The 23,070-nt window shown below is 37.5% G+C and overlaps 1 protein-coding gene across 18 annotated transcripts in view; it reads left to right on the forward strand.

Annotated features, from left to right (window-relative positions):
- The window catches only part of MCTP1 (multiple C2 and transmembrane domain containing 1), a 536,343-nt gene that overhangs the window by 447,722 nt on the left and 65,551 nt on the right, over positions 1–23,070 (forward strand). For all 18 annotated transcript variants that reach the window (XM_077864453.1, XM_077864460.1, XM_077864400.1 and 15 more), the window contains one exon: positions 11,591–11,644. In XM_077864453.1, coding sequence (XP_077720579.1) covers positions 11,591–11,644 — 54 coding nt within the window. The remainder of the gene's footprint in view (positions 1–11,590; positions 11,645–23,070) is intronic.

Here is a 23,070-nt window from a genome sequence, read left to right on the forward strand (position 1 = left end):
TTCTTGCTTAGGATCTATGAAGACTCCAAAGGAAGACAGAATTTAAAGTTAGCAGTAGCCAGCATAGGGGATGCTTACCAGTTACTCTTGTTTTTTTTTTGGTTGTTTGTTTTGTGTTTTTGTTTTTTGTTTGTTTGTTTTTTGCCTGAATCCTTCCCAACTTGCTCAGATTCTCCAAAGCATCTGAGAATGTAACAAGGTAAAGAGGTAAGCTTCATTTTTCTAGAGGATTTCTACCCTGAAAATCTAGCTCCTTTTCTACTAAATGAATTGTCTTGGCAACCTTGAAAGAAACCTGAAGATCATGCCCGCCCCCCAAATTACTAATTTTCTCTTATTTGGGCCCCAGATGATCCCTGGAGCCCCCAGAAACTCCTTGAAAACTCTAAATTCCCTTCAAAGCCTTCCTTGGATCCAAAGAATTCATTGCCTAGATGATTCTCCAAAATGTCCAACCTAAGCATTTACCTGTATGTCAGTCAACCAAGTGATTTTATTATCTCTGTTCTTCTGAAAGATCTGCCCCCACACATACACACAATTTTGTCATTTCTGTAATTGAAGAGGGAGATGGAGAAGAGGAGAAAAAAAGAGGATGCTCATAGTTTTGGTCTCAGTTCTCAGGGTGGATGTGTTCTTACTCTTTTTAGTAATAGCCTGTTTGTTCTTTCTGAATGATTTTGCATTCTCCTTGTAGCTAGCCAAAACTTGTTCGAACTTGATGGTGAGGGTAGGGTAGGATATAGGGCCAACAGTAGCACTTTGTGGCTGACTCATGACCCCATGACTAGTGTGCATTATTAGTCCTGAGCATTATGCCTCTTGTAGTGAGTGGTGTTGGCACTGGGTTTCCTATAATATTTGTGGAGATTTATTGACCCTGGTTCAGAAAGGTGATAAGAAAGTGCAAGACCTCCATTAACAAACTAAAAGTGGAAACCAAATGGTATGTCTTTATCAGCTTGTGGAAAATGTTTGTAAATTAGAACTCTGATAGGGGTCCAATAACTCTGAGAGTTTTGTATTTTTTTTTTTTTTTTTTTTTTTTAGTGTTAAATGACATGCATTTATCAAGAGCATGCAACTTTAAAGTCTTTCCACCATCTTGTGTGTGGAACTCTAATGGTACATGTAGGCAGCCAAACTAAAACAGGCCTTCAAGGGCATTTCCTGCCATTTGAATTTATTCCATCATGCAAGAAAAAAATAACTATCATACCATATCATTTATTTTTTTTAAATAACCCAATATTTTGGTAGCATGCTTAAATGAGAGAAAGTCCGTTCATCTAAATGAAGTTTCCAAGTGAGTTACATCACCCCCCCCACCGGCAGCCTCAAAAACTGTTATCATGTCTCATTTCTAGCTGGTAGAGGTTAAAAGCCCCAACTTTGAAATTAGGAAGACCTGGGATTTAATTCCAAACATTCTCCTTGTTAGCCATGCAAATTTATTCATTCTTCTGAACCTCAGTTTCCTCACCAATAAGTCAGGGATAATAGCCACCTTGTTGAGGTTTGGTGACGATTAAAGAGATATTAAAGAGATAACATACTGTGCTAAGCACATAGTGAGGGCTCAGTAAATGACAGCTAGGCACCTGCCCATGTAGAAAATAGGATAAACCAGTGTGGGAATAATGAGGGCTTAGACATTGTATGTCACTTCCTTTCTTGAAAAGTTCCCTTGGAAGTGCTCTTGAAGAGGATGGTTTTCCATGACCATCAGTCTTGGTTTTAGGCTTGTAGATAAAGACAGTAGCATTGCGGCAGAAAGATTTCCTGTGTCTATAATCCCCCCCTGCTATGTGTATGGAAGTCCCACAAAAATAAAAACTATATTTTTATCAGAAAAAAAAAAAAGCAGATGAAGAAATTTGACCAGTCCTCTACAGATGAAAGCTGCTTGGTAACTGAATTTTACAGAAATATCATAAATAAATGCCGTTTTCCAGATCATATCAATAGATATTTGAAAGAAACATTTTTCTTGTTTATTGTAATACAAACCTCCACCATGCACAGTGCATAAAGACAAAGGCCGACAGCACTCTGAGCAAAGAATAGGGCATTTTCCTGAAACCGTCTTTGAGTCCAAAACACAATACTCCTTCCTGACAGCTTCTCTCTGGATGTCGACTAAGAGAAGGAGAAAGGTAAACCTACACTAGCATACCAGGCCTGGGCACAGGGACTAATTTTAATAAATCAGAATAGAACATGAAAATGTCAACTTAATCAAGCATTTAAATTTTATTAATCAAGCCTAATTTTTATGAGTGCAAATAATCACTGAAGCTGGACAAATTTGTTCTCGATTGCATCAGAAACATAATTTTAATATTTAATGGACTGATGAATTTAAATGGAGAATTATCTTTATGAAACATGCTCTTCATAATTTGCCATTAAATGAGAAATAAAAAAAATCAACATAAATCTTACATAAAGGTTATTTAACTAAATGTTGGTACTATAAATATTATAAATGCATTATGCACTAATTTAGCAATCATACAGTACACTACATAAAGCAGAAATGATAAGTGGACCGGGCAAGCTTTTCCTAGAATATAGAGCTGTGTTATATTATGGGAAGCTTGTGATAAAACGGTTACGGAGGTTTTGTGTGAGGTTTCGTGAACATTCTTTTCATTCAGGCTTTTATGCTACAATTCACCATTCACCATAGACATTCTTTCCAGTTCAAATGTAGGTCTAAACCCACATGGGCTTTCTTTTGTGAGGTGATTATTCTTTATAAAAAAAGAGAGAAAATATATTTTATCATTATTATTTATAGCAAAGGGCTATAAAGAAAAAAACTAAAGTTTTCTGACTATATGATTTTTTGACATTCAAAACTCAGTCTATTTTTAAATTTTTCTCACATAATATTCTCAGGCCTCAAAATATTCTAGGCACAAGAACAAAAGAAAGAGAAAATCAAATTAGTGTCAGAATATTTTTCTCTACAAACGTCCACCTATTCCCCTCACCCTTCCATTATCCCCAGCATACTGCTTAACATGAGTAGCTGTGAATTTCTGTAAAAAGTCAATCGAACCTATCAGAACAGTATAGTCCAGAGTTTGCTAACGTTAATCTCCAATATAAATGATTTTTTGTTTTGTTTTCAGATACTATTGTTCCAAAAGTATAGCATTTTCCCCTCTTTCGTGTGCTAAACTATACATTTGCCTGAAAGGAACTTCCTGACTATTGCAGCTTTAATGCTCCCAAGCATATCTGCAGGGGTTAGAGCAATGCACGTTTCTAAGAAGATTGGAGGATGGTACTTGCACAGAGGTCACACCTCTTCCTCCTCTTGCTTTGCGGAACATGTTTTAAATAGATAACATGGACTCTTCATGAGATACTTAAAGAATAAAAATTCCTAAGGTTGTTTTAGAACTTTAAACATTTAAAACTCTACCTTTTAAAAAAAAAAAAAAAAACAAATTTATGGTTCTGGAATGGAAATCTGATTTTATGTAGAGAGGCCTGAGTACATAACTTTTTCTTTTTTTTTTTTCAAAATCAGTTTACTGTTAATGGACAAAAATATTTTCCTTTGAAAATACTAAATTTTATGTAATACATTAGTGGTAAGTCTAGTTATCTTTTCACTTTGCAAAAGCACATTAAACAACTCCGTTTGGGTTTTTGTGTGGTTTTTTTAGGCTTTTTGTATACTTTTTTTCCTCTAACCTGACAATAAAATAGTTTCAGAAAAGCATTATTATTTAAAAAGCACATTGTAGGTTAATAGTTGACCTTTTTTTCCCCTGTTCAGTCAAATTAATATGCAATATCCTAAAAGACACCAAGCTAGAATTTTCCCTGCCAGCCAAAATACAATACATTGTGAAGCCTTTAGATGGAGACATAGTTCAAATAAACACTAGAATTCTGTTCACACTGCTTTGTGTAAGTGTAAGAATGAACATTTAAGAATACTGAGAAGGAAATAGGAAAAGAAATTCATTTAAGATGCTTATACTGATTATAGAATTTATATTATATTTAGTCTTTCATAATGGAAGAGGTTTTCTGCATATTAAGCTGACACTTAAAAAATTAAAAGGTTACATATTCTTGGCCAGTAAAGTAAATTTACTGCCCTTGCACCTTACAGCAAAGCATATTATACTGCAAATAAGAATGTTGTTGTTGATGATGCAGCATACAGGCTATATGTAATCAGTGGCATGCATCAAAAGTCATCTGATAGCCACATTAAAGCCACATTTCCTATTAAGAATCAGACTAAATTACAACATGGCACTTCCCAGAATGAGCCAAGGAAATGCATTCTGCAAGAAGAAATAATTGTATTTGAGTGTCTCTGTAAAAATCAGGAAGTCTTTTAGCAGTAAGTAATAATGCTTTTCTTTTTAGTCTGCCTTCTTTTGTATTGCAATATATTCAACCTCACTGGCAAGCCTATCACACTAATTATTATTACATCTAGTGGTTCAGTTATCTTGATGACTACTGTAGCTGAAATACTCCAAGGTCAAATCTTTAATAGCGTGAATCAAACTAAGCAGCCATCATACATCCAGTTGCTTTTGAGATCTACTAGATGAAACAGTATATCCTAGACCTGTTTATGAGTCTTATTGTTCTTCCAAACGTGGAGTAAATTATATGTACAGCTTAATTGTGCCATTCATTTTGCAAAAGTTCCTTCTCAAAAATTTCTTGAGAAGCAGATGTGCTGTTGCAAAACTGACAGCACGAGTGTACCTATAATGATCTTATTGACCACAAAAGTCTTTAGCTAACTTTGGTTGACCAGAGGTCAACTCTCGTACTTTTCAGTATTTGAGATCATCTGAGGGTTTATATGCATCTTCTCAATCCGTAGACATCCAATAATTTCATATGATATTTACACATGTAATAAATTCATTGGCACACAGATGCATGCTCTGCTTGGTTTATGCATACACAAAATGGTATAAATGAACTCCAGACCATGTTGAAGAATACTGCTCTCTCCAAATTCCTCTGTATCTCTAGGGTGGAAATAGGCATTTAGTTTGTAATGTGTCCAAATATAAGCATCTGTACACATTTGGATGTTCTATGAATATGAAATTAAATATGAAACTTCTTTCTTTTGTGACAATTTTCTTTCTTTAATTTTTTAACATGCAGTTGCACATCTGGACAGCAGTGATTTCTTCTTTAATTTAAATGTGTTGCTTTTTTATAGACCGTGTTTGAGTAAAGCAATTTGAATTGTGCAACTATTCATTCTGAACATAGCAAAACATCTATTTAATTCAAAGATTATTTCCAAGGAAAAAAGTAAACATATGAAAGAAACTGGTTTGTGTCAGCTTTGGCTTTGAGGGTTTTTGGCTTTGTGGTACTCAATACTTATCTTACAAGGGTGACATAACCAAGATTCTTTTGGTTCCTTTTTCTTTGAAGAGCTATAAAGAAGTGAAGGACTTTATTCCTGGACAAATCACAATAGAAAGTATTTTAAGAATTATTGGTGAGCCTTTTAACACCCTTTGGTCACTTTTGTTTTAAAATACACACCTAATATTGGCATTAAAAAGCAATAATTAGTATTTGCTGCCCTGTGATGACTTTAACAATAAAGTTACCTGAATCTACTTCATCTCATCCCTTCACTGTCTTGGTCTTCCTATTCTGCATCCTCTGGTCCCCTCCCTTATACATCATTGTCTGGGGCAGTAATATTAAACATGTCATACTTTTATTCAGATTACCAACACCATTATTAATATTTTCAGCCAAATAAAATTTTATTTCCTTGCAAGTCATAAAGCATTTAAGTTGTGTTGAATTATAATTAAAAGTCATAGTATGAAAAGAGCTCCTGTGCAACTGTATAATATACATATTCTACAGATGCAATTTTGCTCCGTTTGAAAATGGATTTTTAAAAAGTACAGCTACATATTATATTTTATATGTTAATGACAAATGCTCAGCAAATATAGAATATGAAAGAAGAAATATTATGCTTTTAAAGATAATGTTATCTGCTTATTCTTTGGCTGTAATGTAGCTGGCATGCTGCATTTGGGGCTGTCTACGTGTGTTTTTAAAAATGTCATCTTTATTAGTATTACATTCAAGGAATAGTACCAAGAATCAGTTTCTTTCAAGACCTTCCTCCAGTGTGTGGCATATAAGTCTGTGACGAGCGACATTACAGAAGGTCATGTCACTTTTAACTGCTTGCATTACATCTTTCTGATTTCCCTCGTGCCCTTCCTTTGTTTGATTAATACTACTTGCTTTCAAGCAAGGTATCAGAAAGCATAATTTGGAAAGAGAATTCTAGAGCCTAACTGAGATAGCCCCCTTCAAGAACAGGGAAAGAAAAAAAAAAAAAACTTTGGAAAAATGTATCTTTTCTAACACATGCATTTTTTTCAACACTTTTTTTTCTCAAGGAATTCCTACATATGTGTTATTAAATTATTGTTGACAAATGTTTGGGCAACTGGACTTCATATACTTGAAAACAAAACTATGTAGTCCTTATGTGGTTTTATTTGAAGAGGGAAGAGCTGGAATTTGAGATGAGGACTCGTTTATTTGTTTTCCTTTGTTAAGTGTTAAACTCCACCACTCTCTTTCTGAATGGTAGGTGTTACTTGAGTTCTCGGGCAAAATGTTGCAGTTCTGTGCAGTCATTAAATGCACTTCAGTGATACATGCAGTTCGTTTGTAAAAACCCCAGTTTGCAGTTTCTATATTCCTTGCATTTGACCAGGGCTCATGTCTTCAAGCACAGCCCCACTTCTGAGACGTTCTTGCCTTCATAACCATCCATTTCTTTGGTCTGTTAAAGCCTGAAAATTAGTAAACACATTATCATTTTAAGTGGGAGTCTTTTTTTTTTTTTAAGATTTTATTTATGCATTCATGAGAGACACAGAGAGAGAGGCAGAGACACAAGCAGAGGGAGAAGCAGGCTCCGTGCAGGGAGCCCGACGTGGGACTCCAGGATCACGCCCTGGGCTGCAAGCGGCGCTAAACCGCTGAGCCACCCGGGCTGCCCAAAAGTGGGAGTCTTTATCAACGCCTCTACCTGTGTCCCTTTATGTGCTTCTTGGTGTCTGCAAAACATGAATTGGAATTTTGTATGTCATAAAGAATACCGAATATTTTGCCCAGAACAAAAAAAAGACATAATCGAATTTTTAAAAATTAATGTTTAAAATATCACTAAGCTCATGTTATTTTTCTTTTCACTAATAGCTAACCTTTTTGAACACTTCTTTTGATACAGGAACTGTGTGCTAAGTACTTTACATGCATTATTTCATTGGATCCTTAATCAACACTGGGCTAGGTGCCATTATCTCCAGTTTCCAAGGCACCTTAGACTTCACCTGAGCAAAAAGCAATAGTGGGATACATTCTGAAACAGCTTAAAGGCATCCGTAGGAAAGCATCTGTATTATAAATCCTCACTTGTAGATGTTTATGATATAACATTAAAAAGGCACTGGAGGAGGGGAAAAGCCCTCGCTAGAGCGCTAAAACACAACACAAAGGCCTCTCTCTAACACAACACTTTTCTGCCAAATGTAAAAGCAAATGGTTGTATTGGGTGGTTCTGGCTGCACATTTGTAGAGCAATTGTGCGTAGCCAATTACCCACTTGTGCAGGGTAAGAACAGTTTGGGTTTTGCAAATGAAGAGCCTGATTCCGTAGACCTCTTTGAGTCGTTCTTGAACATAAGATTCGCAGCCGACTTGGAAAATGTGTAAATTAAGCTATTGGCTTGTTTTATGTTACGATGATATTTTGAATTTTTGAAGATTAACTTGAAGGTAGTGAAATCTACAGATCTTAAAGGTTAAATATTTATGGTTCTTGTTTCCATGCAAATATTTGAAGACATTTTGAATAGTTGCTTTCATTAATCAGCATTACTGATTAGGTATACGTCTTTCCAGATAAGCTAGCTCAGTTCTTTTACGTAAAAGTGTGTTGAAAGCTATGAAGAATGGGTGACGCTTTCATCTCTTCATTCTATCAACAAATATTTCTTGAACATCTATTATGCACCTTGCAATCTGCAAAATCCACCACCATTCTTACTTCCTAGCACCTGCAGTATGATCATAAGTACTGAAGAGGAGGGGCACGTATTTTTAATAATAACTAGCAAAAACATAGAGTTTATGCACAGGAGTAAAAGTATGCTGTAGTGTTCATTTCTTTTTCCTTGGCATATTTGATAAATGACTGTGTGTGGGTAATTTTAGTAAAATATTGCTTAACTAAATCATCCTGTTTTATACCTCAAATACATACAACTTTTACTGAAAAATAAAATGGATCATAATGACCAATGTGAAAAATTACTTAATCTAAATCAATCATTTTATTAGAGATACAAAATTATAGTCATTTAAACAAAACTTAGGAGAGTTGGTAGGTAAATTCCTTCTCCCCCCGCCCCCCCAAGAACTGGGCAAAGGGTGGAACTGGCTCTGTGTTGTCCCACTGTCTGGGTTTCAGCTGTTTGCTGTGTTAGGTAAGTTCTTTTGGAGAAATACAATGTGCTGAAATAGCGTGGCTATTTCTCCCGCTTAAACCCTCATCAAAAATAGACCAATTTGGAATTGCCTGGCATATAACACCTTGATTATACATTGTTACTATTATTGTCTACATACTTCTGAATACTTAAAATCTCAGGAAAGTAAAAGCCTATGTGAAAGATTAGCTTATAGTCTCATTTTAAATTCTACTGAATTATAAACCTCTTGAGGGCTGACATGAGTATAGATGAAAAATCTGAGTTAGTCATCTTTGCATCCTCATAGTACCTAGCAGTGTGTTTCTTGGCCAAGGGGCTTTGCAATAAATGCCTATGGAGTTGCTGAATACAGTTAGAGTGAATGTTAAGAGTTCTCCTTTCTAGTTGAGGCTGAATTGCTTTATATGTCTTCAAAACAAGTGTAAACTCTCACCAGGTATTGGAACCAGCACATTGTGCTGCTGTGTTTCTTCTGAAATGCTGAAAGTCCAAAGGAAAGACCACAAAATTCCTCCATATAATAGAAGATTTGAAGTATGACATTAAATTAGGAACAACCTCACAGGTTGTCAGATGCTTTGGTAATATACTGGTTTGTGAGAAATGGAGGCTTGCATTTGGGCTATTCTTTTAAATCAGCTAATGCTTTTAGAATACTTGAGAACAATTATTAGATCACTGAGAGTCCCGACATGTTATCTCAGTTTGTGTAGCTCTTTGCATAATACAGTCTTAGCTATTGAAGTTTTCACTCATAACATATTCCTGCCTGTATCATAAGCCACATGAAAGAAGCACGAGCTGTCTCTATCTTTTAAAGTTATGAGCTTTGAAAGAAAGATTTAAAAATATTTAATAACCGTGATTCTATCAAGTTTATTCAGAAATAGAGATACAGACTGGATAAAAAAAACACCATAAGAATTAGAAATTATATGAAATGGCATGAATGTAATTAGAGGTTGGCACTTAACTGAATAGCAACCCTCCCCAAAGTTTTTTTAAGTTTTTGGTTTCCCTGGAGAGAGAGAGAGAGAGAGAGAGAGAGAGAGAGAGAGAGAGAGAAACCGTAGGCATATAAAACCATAATAAAATACCTGAAACAGTGAAGTCCCATTTGTAATGCCACAGTTACACATTAATCAAGAAAAGGGTAAATATTGAGCAAATCCAAAATGACCAGCCCATTGTGCTAAGTAAACTAGGAGTCATTAAAAAGTACATTCATACCCACCTACATGGGTTATATATATGTATTATATACATTTGACTATTGGATACATTTCTAATTTTATTTCAATGTCCATTCTCCTAATGTAACCCTTGTATAAAATCAGAGAATTAGAGTTTCTGATAATCCACAAAATCAAAAAGTAACACAGAGACAGTCAAAAGTTGACATTTATACACAAGAATTAAACTTTGAGCCTTGGTGACACCAAAACTACAAACGACAAATGACAAAAGAAAAAATTAACAAATGGGACTACGTCAAACTCAAAAGCTTCTGCCCAGCAAAATAATCAACAAAATAAAAAAATAACCTACAGAATGGGAAAAAATTCTGCAAACCATATATCAGATATGGGGTTAATATCCAAAATATCTAAAGAATTCGGTCAACTCCATAACAAAAAAAAGCAATCCAATTCGAAAATAGGCAGAAGAACTAAACAGACAGTTTTCTAAAGAGGACATCGAAATGGCCACCAGATAGATGAAATGATGCTTAACATCACTAATATCAAGGAAATGCAAGTCAAAACCGCAATATGACCTCTGTGTCAATGTACCACTGAGTTAGCTAACATCTGTTAGAATGGCTATCATCAGGAAGAGACCATAGATGCTGTTGAGTTTGTGGTGAGGAGAGAACCCATATAGATTGTTAGTGGGGCTGTAAATTGGTCCAAATGCTGTGGAAACAACATGGAGTTTCCTAAAAAAAATAAAAATAAAAACAGGCCTACCATATGATCCAACAATTATACTTCTGGGCATATACCCAAAGGAAATGAAAACAGGATATCGAAAAGTTATGTGCGCTGCCATGTTTGCCACAGCACTATTCACAAAAGCCAATATACAGAAACAACCCAAATGCCCATTGGTGGAGGAATGGGTAAAAAGGACGTGGTACATATACACAGGGGAATGTTAGTTACAAGAAAGGAAGGATAGCATCCCTTTTGTGACAACATGGGTGCACCTTGGGAACATTAAAGCAAGATAAGTCAAAGAAAGGGTAATATAACACTTATGTGCGGAATCTAAAAAAGCTAAACCTATGAAAAGAAGCTAGCAAAATGATGGTTACCAGGGGATGGGGGCAGGGAAAGCAGTGACAGTGTTTAGGGGTACAAACACATGACAGGTAGCAAATAAGCCATAGAGATCTAACACACAGTACAATGAACAAAGACGTTTGTTACGCAAGATGGTAAATATTGCCACATTACAATATATAAATGGATCCAATTAGCACGTGGCATACTTTAAACTTACGCAATGTTACAAATCAAATTTGTTCAATAAAATTAAAAATAAGTAAAATTTGAGTCGTGAAAGCTGTCAGCTTTATGCCATAGATCACCAGCATAAATCAATGGACAGATAGGATCCTTTACCTTAGAGTTTGGTGAAAAGTAAATTAGAACTAGCAGAGCTGCTTTCTGCTTGGTTATCTGGTTCCAGACTTAGAGTGTCTGATTAATACAGACAGTGGAGCAGGTAAAAGGAAATCTCCTATTGGAAGCACCTCTCAAATTAATGTTAGCTCACCTTACGCAGATTTCAGATTTTTTAAGTTGTCACAGAACATTTCCCACAAATAGGGTTCCCCTGACTGGGATTCGGTTCCCTGGTTCCAATCAATTAAAGGCATAGCATTTTCCTAATCCCTGTTTCTAGATCAAATGTTCCCTCTCTGTGCATCTGTTTCAAATGTTCATAAAGTTTTCATTTCCAAAAGGTTCAAAATGACAGAACAAAATTCTCTCCTTTAAGAGCATGAAAATGACTTCTGTTTCTGTCTGTAGGTAGTGGAGGACATGCTGGAGGACGAGGAAGAAGAAGATGACAAAGATGACAAGGTAATTATCTTTCCCAGCACTTGGGTACCAGGGGATGGGGAAATGTAGACATGACACTGTTTTCACAGACAGTTAAAAAAGGAGTTGAAGTGTTCGAGTCCAGAAAATTGGACAGTGCTGTTTATCATCCTAACAATGCCACTGCATGTTGCAAAGAAGGAGAGAGGGCTATAAATCCTCTTCGCTTTTGTCCAGAGCTGGGTCAAATATTTTTCTGCCAGGAACAAAAAAAAAATAATTCAGCTTGTCTGGAACTTGATAGCTCTCGTGAAGATAACGGCAGTGACAACTGTTTTTGAAGGGCAAAAATTTGTCCTATCTTGAGTATTACAAATCGGGCTACACTTCGGAGGAAGAGAGAAGGGAAAAAATAGCAGCCTGCTTAAGTCGAACATGGATATTGTCATCTGTAATTTTCGAGGAATTGCTCAGCAAAAGAACACATGTGCATGGAGCGCTCCGGAGGGTATTTAAATAATCCCAGTGCTCACGGCCTTTGCCTAGGCTTGACTTGGAATGGCTCTGTGGCTCCTTGGTCAGGAAAGCCTGTTGAGAGGTTATTTTCTGATTGCTGGTTGGCATGAGAATGGTGATCACAGTAAAAAAAAAAAAAAAATTGTTTCTGGGATTGCTTGGATTGGTTGTCCCCTGGGGAGAAGGGACAACTGGAAAGATGAATCAGAAATGACCTTGCACCACTGTAGCCATGTCTGGGGTCAGAAGAAAGGCTTTTGATGGCAAGGAGGATAGATATGCTGGTTTATCAAAATCCTTGGGCATCTCTAGATCAAAAATCTAAAAAGTCCTAGAGTGAGATTGGGAGGGAAGAGAGAATATCATTCATTATTTCCAAATTGTTTGGCACCTAAAACCAGATTTTGACCTTCACTGGAATGATTGCTATTAGAGTAAAGCAGTGAATTTTTTTTTTAATAAAAGAGAACAACACCGTATCTTAATTTATGCCCTTGACCTTTGATTCTAGTAAAGATGTACAGTTATATCCTGGTATAAGAATTTGCATGCTGGAAGCAAGCATTAGGAATGTTAAAAAAAAAAAAAAAAACCCATACACAGTGATTAGTCAAACTCCCAAATGATTTTCTCTTGACTAATATTCAGTGCTAGAAGGAAAATGAAAACATAGACACACACACACACACACACACACACACACACACACATTATTCCCTTCTCATGCTATTCCAAACATTTTGAAATTGGTAGAGCTCTTAGGTGAAATTTTTCTTCTGCACATCATTCAGTCATTAGCGACAGCACCAAAGAGACGCTAACAAAATCTCCTTTCTACACAAACACGTATGTGCTTGTTTTTAATGTTAAATAACATGAACATACACTTCTGGCAATAAATGATATGATTTATTGTTAAGGTCAGTTGTAGAGCTGTAGAGAGCTTGTATTTTAACTCAACATGCCAGCTCTGAATCATCATTTCTCTGCTGATAAACACGGAGCTGCCATCCATTTATGGCCATTTTCCCTTGCTTGTTGCTGCTTTATTATTAAAGCCACCATAAAGATTCATTCCAGCAGCAGGCGTTCCCTCCAAAACGTTAATAAATGGAAACCCTTAGTGAAGTCTAGTACTTCAGTGTCCCTGCTTGAAGTCAACCTGTATTTTTTTTTTTTTAACCAGTTTGTTGATACTCCAAGCCACTCTTCTCCCCTCGATGGTCATTTTTTTAATAGAGAGGATGTTAGGAGTGGGAAACAAATAACACACCTGGTTAGCCAGCTCACCAAAAGCTAGATGTCAAGTGGAACACGCCAGGTGGAAACAGCACTAAGCCGCTGGAGTGGCATCTATCGTAATCTAGGGTTTAGGTGGCTGAAACTGACACCCTGGTTCTAACACATTTTGAGATCTAGTTACCAAAGTTGATTGAAAGTGAGTGCTTAAATTACTGTGTGAATTCAACTGTATTCTTGTGTGCAGGATGCTGACAAACAGTGTATTTTCCATATGAAAAGATTGTGAGCTGATTTTCATAAATCCAACCCTTTATTCAGGTGATATGTAAGGAGGCTTTTCTTCTCTACGCATAATGCAATTGATAGCCTAAAAATCATATCTGAACAAAAAGAAAATCTCAAGTCTAATAATTTACAAAATACTTTTAGGGGCTTGCATAATGGGAGAATCCTAGAGTGGATGCGTTAAAATATGAAGTTTTTACTATAAGCAATGGAAATAGGAAGGGATCCTTCGAGTTTCCATTTACCGGCTTCCGTCTCTTGACTGGCTGTCAGAGTGGTAAAGGTTGTAAGTCTGGGCTATCAGTGTGTCTGAGTGGGAGAAGGGTAATTTCCTACTTTAAAAAATTCATTGGTTCCTCTGTTTAAAGTTTGTGTATAGAGTCATGCGTAATGGAATTTCAGGAGAAAACAAATGTGTTTTTTGCCATATGAGCAGGTACTGACCTCTAGCTCTCATTATTTCTCTGTTTTCTCATCTGGTATAATAGTGGGGTCAGGTCAGTGAGTCCTCTTATAGGATAAAAGTAAAAAAGATTAATAAATGTGCCAAAGCCTCACTTTAATTGAACCTGAAGCATATGTTGCAAGTATGTAAAATATGTCCCAGATGTTTCACCAGGGCTGGTTTCTTGGCTTTCCCTGATTACCACAAGGCAGCTATTAGTCCTCTAACCTTTGGACTTGGGGGTAAATGGGGTATTACGTGGCACAGAATGAGAGCACCTGTTTTCCATTCAGCAAAGACCCCTGGCAGGCTTTGCCTAAGCCCATCCATATGTTTTCACTTAGCAGATTGTTGGGCGATTATGAAAAGTGTCTTTCTTTAGAGCCAGCATTGATATTAGTCACTCACAATGAAAGGGCAAGTCATTGGCTACTTGACAAGGTCCGTGTGGGCATAAACCGAAGTCGTTTATTTCATTTTGGCTCGAAGTATTTTCCCTCAACATAATTATATGGATGGCAAAGACACACGTACAAAAAGGTGAAGCAGACAAAGATTATAATTACTTCACGTAATAGTTTTGTGAGAGTTTTCCTTTGGTGCTAACTTCAGCACCTGGGAAGACTTTGGTTAAAGTTGGTAAAAGCTAAGTCATGATTCACCTGAATCCCCAGATCTTGAAGCCTTTCCACACCATGGCCTTTTGAGTATGTTTTTTTCTTTTTTCCTTGTGTTCTCCCTTTTTATTAAAACAGCTGATCATTATTCAGGTGAGGGGTTGTGATCCTCAAACTTCACCTTCGTTCTAGAATCCATTGTCCACATTTGCTTGAATCTAAAATCAGGTGGTTTCTCTCTCTTAATCCAATTCCAGGGTTTTCACAGAGGCAGGGAATATGAGCTTTAATGGTGGGTCTTAATTATGAATCATTGACTTGTTAATATTCTCACTTATCTGCCTAATGTAGTAGGTGAAGCTATGCTGGGGATGAAATTTCTCCCGAATTGCATGTTAGGAAGACATCACACTGTGTTCTCCATTCCCTTTGTTGCAGAGCATTCTCTCCGCTATCAACCACAAAGTCACAGTTTGATCTGATTTTTGACCTGACATCAAATTCTGCTTTTGTGGTTAATAGAATGTCTTAGTAAATAAGGCTTAGTGAAATTACCTGGGTGGAGTTATCAATAAGCCATATAATAGTGTTTTTGACCTTGTTATTTATGATAATACAGTGGTCAATCTGCATAATCTAGACATCTAATTAATGAAGATCAGCTTTCATTTTGTAGCTTAAAAAGTTTAGGCATGCTTCCCATGGTGTCCTACCCTTGTAATGGGATCCAGATGCAATTTCAGGAAGCGGAAGATAGAATGCAGGTTTTCCTCAGGATAAGCATGGATTCAAATGCATGGCACACTACTAATGTTTATTGATAAAAGATATTAAAATGTTCAGGCATTTATACTTACGTTGCTTTGCCCTTTTCTTCAGCCATTATGTCAAGGTTACTGTGTTTCAAGATAACTAGATGCAATGGGTGAAACATGTCTGAGTTACTTCAAAATACATAGGTTGTTTGCTTTAATTCTCAAAATCTGTGTTATCTGGTTTGATTCTCTAGCCTTAAAATATACCCAAGCTGCATAATTCTCTGCGTCTCAAATTAAGGATGGTGGGGGAGTGGGGGAGGAAGGAGATAACTCTGATTTGTGATAGGAGAGAAAATTTTAATTTGACAAAATGGCATTTTCTAGTTATAGTCAATGAAATAATTACATGGTGGGGAAGCAGATCAATGCTTTGGAGAAAGGCAGGGAGAGAAGAGTCAAGAAAAAAAATGTTTGCAAAGAAATCTTAACTCACATTTAACTGAAATGTCATTGTATTAGTTTACTAGTTTCCTACCACTACACAACAAATGACTATAGACTCAGAGGCTTAAAACAAGCCACATGTATTAGCTCTGGATTCAGTAGGTCAGAAGTGTAGGCATGGCTCAACTGGGTTCTCTGCTCAGAGTCTAATACTCAAGGTATCAGTCCGGCTGAGTTTTCATCTGAGGCTCTGCAGAAGAATCCAGTTGCAAGCTCTTTCAGGTTTTTAGTAGAATTCAGTTCCTTGTATTTGGAGGACTGAAGCCCTTGCTTCCTTGTTGGCTTTTCACTCCTAGTGGTCACTTTCCATGGTCCCTTCCATCTTTATATCCACCAAGGGAGAATCTCCCTTCTGGAAAATCTAACTTTTCAACTCTCTTTCTTCAGGAAGAGTCCAGTCCCTTTTAAAGGTTCGCCTGATTGGATCAGGCCTACCAAAGAGCATCTTTTCTTCAAGTCCACTGGGCCATGTAATGTAACCTAAAATTGGGATGAGCACTCCATTGTATTCCTAATTCCTTTTTTTTTTTTTTTAAAGATTTTATTCAACCACTGAGCCACCCAGGTGTCCCATGTATTCCTAATTCCCTTCACATACAAGGAGAGGGGATTATACAGGACATGGGCACCAGGAAGTGGGAGTCTTGGCAGTCATCTTAGAATTTTGCCTACCACAATCATCTAGACCCACTAGTTTAAATTCATTTTAGAATGAGGAAATTATACTTCAACCAAACATAGGTGTGCTGCCAAAGGTGATATAGACAATAAGTGGCAGATCCATGGCTGACCCTCAGGTTCTCCAAGTTTGGCATCTTTACTGCTCCTTAAAACTAAGTTTTCCAGGAGAATAAAAATCAAAGAACAGGTGCAAATGACCTTAGACGTGATTTTCAGGTATTCTAGTGGCATAATCAGGGAGTACACCATCTATCCCAGCTAGGAGCTCTTTAGTTCTAAGTTCCAGTTCTTTACACTTTTTTCCTGTGTTTTCACCCTTTCTCACTACTCCTGCTAAGCAGTGGTATAGTGGGCAGAATAATAACCCCTCAAAGATGTTCTCGTCCTAATCCCTGGAACCTGTGTCACAAAGAGGTCCTGAGGTGGCATATGAGGGAAAGGTTGCTAATGAGCTGACCTTACAATGGGAGGATTATGCTTGATTATCTGAGTGGGCCCAATATAATAATAAGTGTCCTTAAAAGTCTAAGAGGCTGGGGTATCTGGGTGGCTCAGTGGTCGAGTGTCTGCCTTGGGCTCAGGTCATGATCCTCGGGGTCCTGGGATCGAGTCCCACATCAGGCTCATTTCAGGGAGCCTGCTTCTCCCTCTCCCTATGTCTCTGCTTCCCTCTATGTCTCTCATGAATAAATAAATAAAATCTGAAAAAAAACGTCAAAGAGGCCATCATCGTGGCCACTCCTTGCACAACTATGGCCCAAACCAGTGCTCGGGACCAGTCTGGCAAGAAGGGAAAACTGCTGACACATCTGAAGGAACCGAAGGTAGAGTACTCCAGCTGCAAGTCACCAGCATGATGGACAGTGCAGGGTCCAAGGTCTCCAAGATCTGAGCTGTCTGCAAGCCCATCACTCTGTTCTCACCATCATTTACCAGATTCAAAGAGAACCTCAGGGAGTTCTGCAGTCCAAGAAAGGAAGCACCCTGTACCGTAGGCTCAACAAGCACAAAGAGAAGCTGCAGAAGAAGGAGCCGGTGTACAGCACCCATTGTGGGGGAGGATGGAGTCAAGGCCAGAGCACTGGCTTAATAAGCCAAACTAATGGGGAGCAGGGTGAGATTAGAGGACTGAGCTGCTATACAGGCTTTGAAGATGGAAGAAGGTGGCCACCAACCCAGAAACGGGGGCAGCCTTTAGAAGCCAGAGAGGGCAAGGGCAAGGAGATGGATTCTCCCCTAGAGTCTCCAGAAAGAAATACAGTCCTGCCCACATCTTGATTTTAGCCCAGTGAGACGTATTTCTGACTTCTGGACTACAGAACTGTAAGATAATACATTTGTGTTGTTTAAGCCACTGGATTTATCCGTTATGGCAGCAATGGAACTAATACAGGTGTCTTCCCACTGCATTTTCCACACTTCTAAAATAATATTACATGTTAAAGCACTAGATCTGTGCTCCTAATTTTTCCTTATAACTTAATCCTACTTTTCTATGTAAATATGGCTACACAGTTCTTCATTCAATATGGAAATTAGGAACAGTATAACAAAGCCAATGTTTTTATCCAGATTGCCTTAGTTTTTATTCAGAAAAGCTTGTCCAAAAATGAGAGTGGTTTTGCACCCCATGTCTATGCACTTGGTTACTTTCCTGTTTAGGAGCCTGTATTATTCATTGGTGAGTGCAGGATCAAGTCATCATTAACTTGATGTTGTATCCACAGAAGAATTTCACTTCTGGAATAATCCTCAATATTCATTCTATTCCTCAAAACATTTCACTTTATAAAGCATGAGGGCAAAGGGTATTAGCCCCACTCAGGTCACAGACCCTTTCAAAATCTGAAGAAAGCTTTAGATTTTTTTCCCTAGAAAAAAAAGCAAACAAACATAAACACGTACACAAAAAAACTTTTTCATGTCTCTTTCTTTTATTGCAATGGAAATTGAATTATTTCACAGAAACTATAAAATATTTTTATAAAGTCATATCTCTGTGCCTTTTACTACCTTCCTCTTCACATTAATGCCTAGTTTCCTCAAATACCTGAGATAAATGCAAATTTTCCAAGTAAAAATAAAGTTTAGTTCAGCTCAAAAGTAAGCTTCTACAAGAAGGCTGATGTTCGGCTTTGATATTGAAATTATGGAGTGGTTTTTGACACAGCAAGAGGCTTGTTATTTTTGACATCTGTTTGACTATGACTTTTCAGTTGCATGGCAATACGTGCTTAAAACACTGACTTGGCAAGAGAAAACAGTAGCAAACAGAATGGGAACTGCCGTGGCTTTATTAGATGAGGGTTAAGCACAGAGGAATTCCTCGAGCTCTCCAAAGTCCTTGTTGAATTCCTATTCTCTTGTGCCGAGAAGCTAATCTTTTAACATATTTGCATCATTAATGCCTCATCATTTAAAAAAAAAAAAAAGATTAGATGTTCACAATTCTGTGAAGTCATTGGAGACAGAATTAGCCTTTAAAGAGTTATCTAACGATTCCAAGTGTCTGTGGATTTCTACCTGTAAACAAATTGGAAAGCTTTGTCACTCCTTGTTCCAGTTTTCAGAAGCACTTCTTCAGCCTTGGAATGTGTAGGTAAATGCCCCAAGATGCCCTCCCAGCGTGGCAGTGGAGCAAAAAAGAATTGAAATAGAAAGATTGACTTGGATCATTTAGCAAGAATAACCATCAAGTAAAGCAAACTATGAATGGACTGTTTCCTGTTGGTGTATTCCAATCATTGGATTTTCTTTGCCTCAAAAAAGCAGAACTTGTATTTGAAAGTCAATCATGTTTCAAGACAGATCCTCTGGAAAGCTAGTTAACGTCTATATTGCAGCAATGAACTTACCATTATACTCCCATTTCTTGACAAAACCTCTTGAAATAGTGTGTCGGGCCTGGCTCTCAAGGGGTTGACAGCATTCGTAGAAATAGACACAATTTTTTTCAGGAACCCTGGCAGGATCGTTGACACTGGCTGACACCACTGCATGTTGAGATGAGGAGAATGTTTCTTCACCAAAGCAGCAGAACCAGATGTGTTGCCAAGCATCACAGATGCTCTATCTGAGCCCAGAGTGCCAAGATTTTTATTCTGCCTGAAAATTCGTTTGGCAAAGAAATTCTTCACCATGTTAAAGACATTGACTCTGCAGATTCTAAAAGAAGTTCACAAAGTAGGAATTCTTTGATGGTAAGAACTTGCGGACAGGAGTTGGCTATGCAAATTGAGGTACTTATTTGTATTGTTACACGCAAAGGGGAGATATTTTAAAAAATGTCAGAAGCTCTGTAGTGGTGACATCATTTGATGAGAATACAACCTGAAGAAATGTGTAGCTTCACCAAAATATTTCCAGTGACGTGGGTTATTTTGCTTGGTATGATGAACACAAAAAATACTTTAGTGCAAGTCTTTTTTCCCTTAGGGCAAATCTAAAGCAGGTAAAGGCCCCGTCTTTATATATTTAAAAAAAATCTGGGACACCTGGGTGACTCAGCAGTTGAGTGTCTGCCTTCAGCTCAGGGTGTGATCCTGGAGACCTGGGATCGAGTCCCATATTGGGCTCCCTGCATGGATCCTGCTTCTCTCTCTGCCTGTGTCTCTGCCTCTCTCTGTGTGTGTTTCTCATGAATAAATAAATAATTTCTTTAAAAAAAATCCATAATGTCTAATAGATTTTCATAGTAGGTAGCCTGAGCTATTCTCTTTAATTTTATTGGTTACATGCTTCCATTAGCCAGAATCCTGCACTTTCTGTGTTCCATCACACTCCAGGATTAATAGAAAATCAATAGATATAAAAACCTCATGGTACTATTTTTTCCTCTGAAATTTTCCAACTTAAGCTTGACTCAAGCAAAGCTATATGGCTGCAGTCATGTTAGCAGGGTGTGTTTTCTCAGATTCTTATCAAAAGCAAACTATTCCAGAAGTCTTAACTTGGTAGTGACAATATGACCTGTTTGTCCTCAATAGCAGAGGTTGCTCTCGGTTCACAATATTCATTGCTGCCTACTGATCTCAGGCATGGCCATGTAACTCACTGGCTGACCCATGTCACTTCCCAGCCAAAGGCTCAAGAGCTTTCATCGCTCTTGCATCTCTCGTTTCCTTCTGAAGCATAGCTGGAACTGTCCACATAGGAGATCCTTCTTTAGCTTGAGTTCTAGAACAAAGATGATGTGGAGCCAACCCATATTACGTCGAGTATGAACAAAAAAAATAAACCTAACCCTGTTTTTATAAGCCTTTATGAACTTGAGGTCTTTGCTGCTGTAACATAATTTAGTCTAGGCTTATGGGTACAGCATTCATCCCATGTTATTCTGTGTGAATCAATGTGTTAATATTATAATTTGAAGTAAAACATGAATTTTTCAATAAAACTAATCAGGATCTCAGAAAGGAAAAATTAAAATACTTTTTTCTTCCTAAATTCACAGATTCAATTGTAACCCTTGAGGCCCAATCTCAGATACATGACTGAAAAATGACTTCTTTTTCCCATAAGCTGATAGCAAGGACAAGACACTGGGTAGACAAAGATAAATATGGCAGGATATGGGCGTTTCAGAAGTCACTGTCTGATGGCACCCTTGATTATGTAAACTAATAATTAGAATATGTTGAGAAAAAAATGTTATAATAAAGTTATAAAGAGTTTCAGGAAAACAGGAAGCTGACTGTCTTCATAGAATTGGCAACAAATGTTGCACAGAGGAGGTGGCATTTCATTGAAATGTTGATGAATGAAGGATGAATGAAAATGTACAAGAAAATGTGGTATGTAAAGTCAGGGAGAATGTGGTGCAGTAGGTGCATAAGTGGAGGAAAATGACACTGGGAAATGTAAAATTAAGATTGTGAAGGCTTTAGCCACCATCTAAGGAATTTGAATTATCTTCAAGCAATGAGGAATCAGAGGCAGTTCTAAAATAGGGAATTGTCATGATGATATTTGTGCTTTTAGAAGAAAACTCTGGCAATGGGCAAGTGATGGAATAAGGAGGAAATAAGACTTAAAGTAGAGAAATATGCTAGGAGGTGCCAGGGGGCCCCAGCAAGAAATGATGGCAACCTGTACTAAAATAGCAATCATGATAATAAGAAACAAATTTGAAGATATTTTTAATAATAAATGTTATAAGATTATTGAAACAATTTATGTTGTATAAAATAAAGGAAATTATGATACCTGACAGAGGTATCCTTACATTTGTATAGCACTTCACATGTCTCAAAGTACCTCCCCTTCCTTACCTTAATTTAATGTTCACAATAATTCTGTGTATTGGCTTATCACATATCATTCCCATGCTTCAGTATCAGGAATATTAACTTGGCTAGTGGGGAAGTAGTTAGGGTTAGCAACCAGGTAATGTGACTAAAATAGAAAAGTAATTGAGCCTAAAACCAAGTCAGCTTATCTAAGAAGAAGCTAAGTCTAGGAATTAGGGGACTTGCCTGATGATGGAGAAACTGAGATCAGAAGTCAAACCCTCTAATTAACTTTCCTTCCTGGTCATGTCGCAGCAAAGTTCATTGACCCACCTAGAGATGACACTTAATGTCATTTGAGATGCAACTTTGCATAGCATTGCGTGTTCTAGTCGGTATGGACTGAGAGTGTCTTCTGTGCCTGCCCTGCCCTCTTTTCCCTGGGTATTAGGTCTCAAGAGAGAGCGTTTGGAAAAATGATGGCAACAGGTCCAGATTCAGTACCTTTTCCCCGATCAGTGTGCTTTCACTAAGTAAGCATAGACCCAAAGTGGAAGCAAGAAGTATCCATGTAAAAGGAGTCAAAATATTTTTGATGCCTCAAAAGTTGGTTCAGAGGTAAAGGCATATAGTAACTATATTTATTTTGGCTTTGATCTAAGAGTCTTAAGGAAAATAAGAGGCAGGAGGATGATGGGTCAGTGGAGAAATCCCTTCTTTTGTTACCATTTTTAAAAGGAAAAGACCAGAACCTCTGAGACATAAAGTAAAATTATGTAACTCATTCACAGTCACAAAAGAAGCAAAACAACCAAACTCCAAACTTTAGTCAGCCTCCAAAGCCCATCATTTTGGGTATAACAGTCTCCCTGTGCACCTCCTCCCCCCAAGAAAACCCCATTTTGTGACCTAAGCACTAAGTTACCATTCTTTATTATTCCATTTACTCAGGTTTATCTGGGCAGTTCTCACTCGGATCTCTCTTGTGGGTAGAGCGAGATGTCCGGGGCTTTGGTCTTCTAAGGGTGAACCTAGCTGGACATTCAAAATGGCTCAGTCAGATGACTGGAAGTTGTTGCTTTAACGTGGCATCTCAGTTCTAAGAGGGAGAAGCAATCCTAAAGTGTTTTAAGAGACCAAGCAGAAGCTGCAAGTCTTCTTAAGATATAGACTCGGAAGTCCCAGAATGTCC

This window comes from Canis aureus, chromosome 2 (genome assembly GCF_053574225.1).
Source record: "Canis aureus isolate CA01 chromosome 2, VMU_Caureus_v.1.0, whole genome shotgun sequence".
In the NCBI taxonomy this organism is placed as follows: Eukaryota; Metazoa; Chordata; class Mammalia; order Carnivora; family Canidae; genus Canis; species Canis aureus.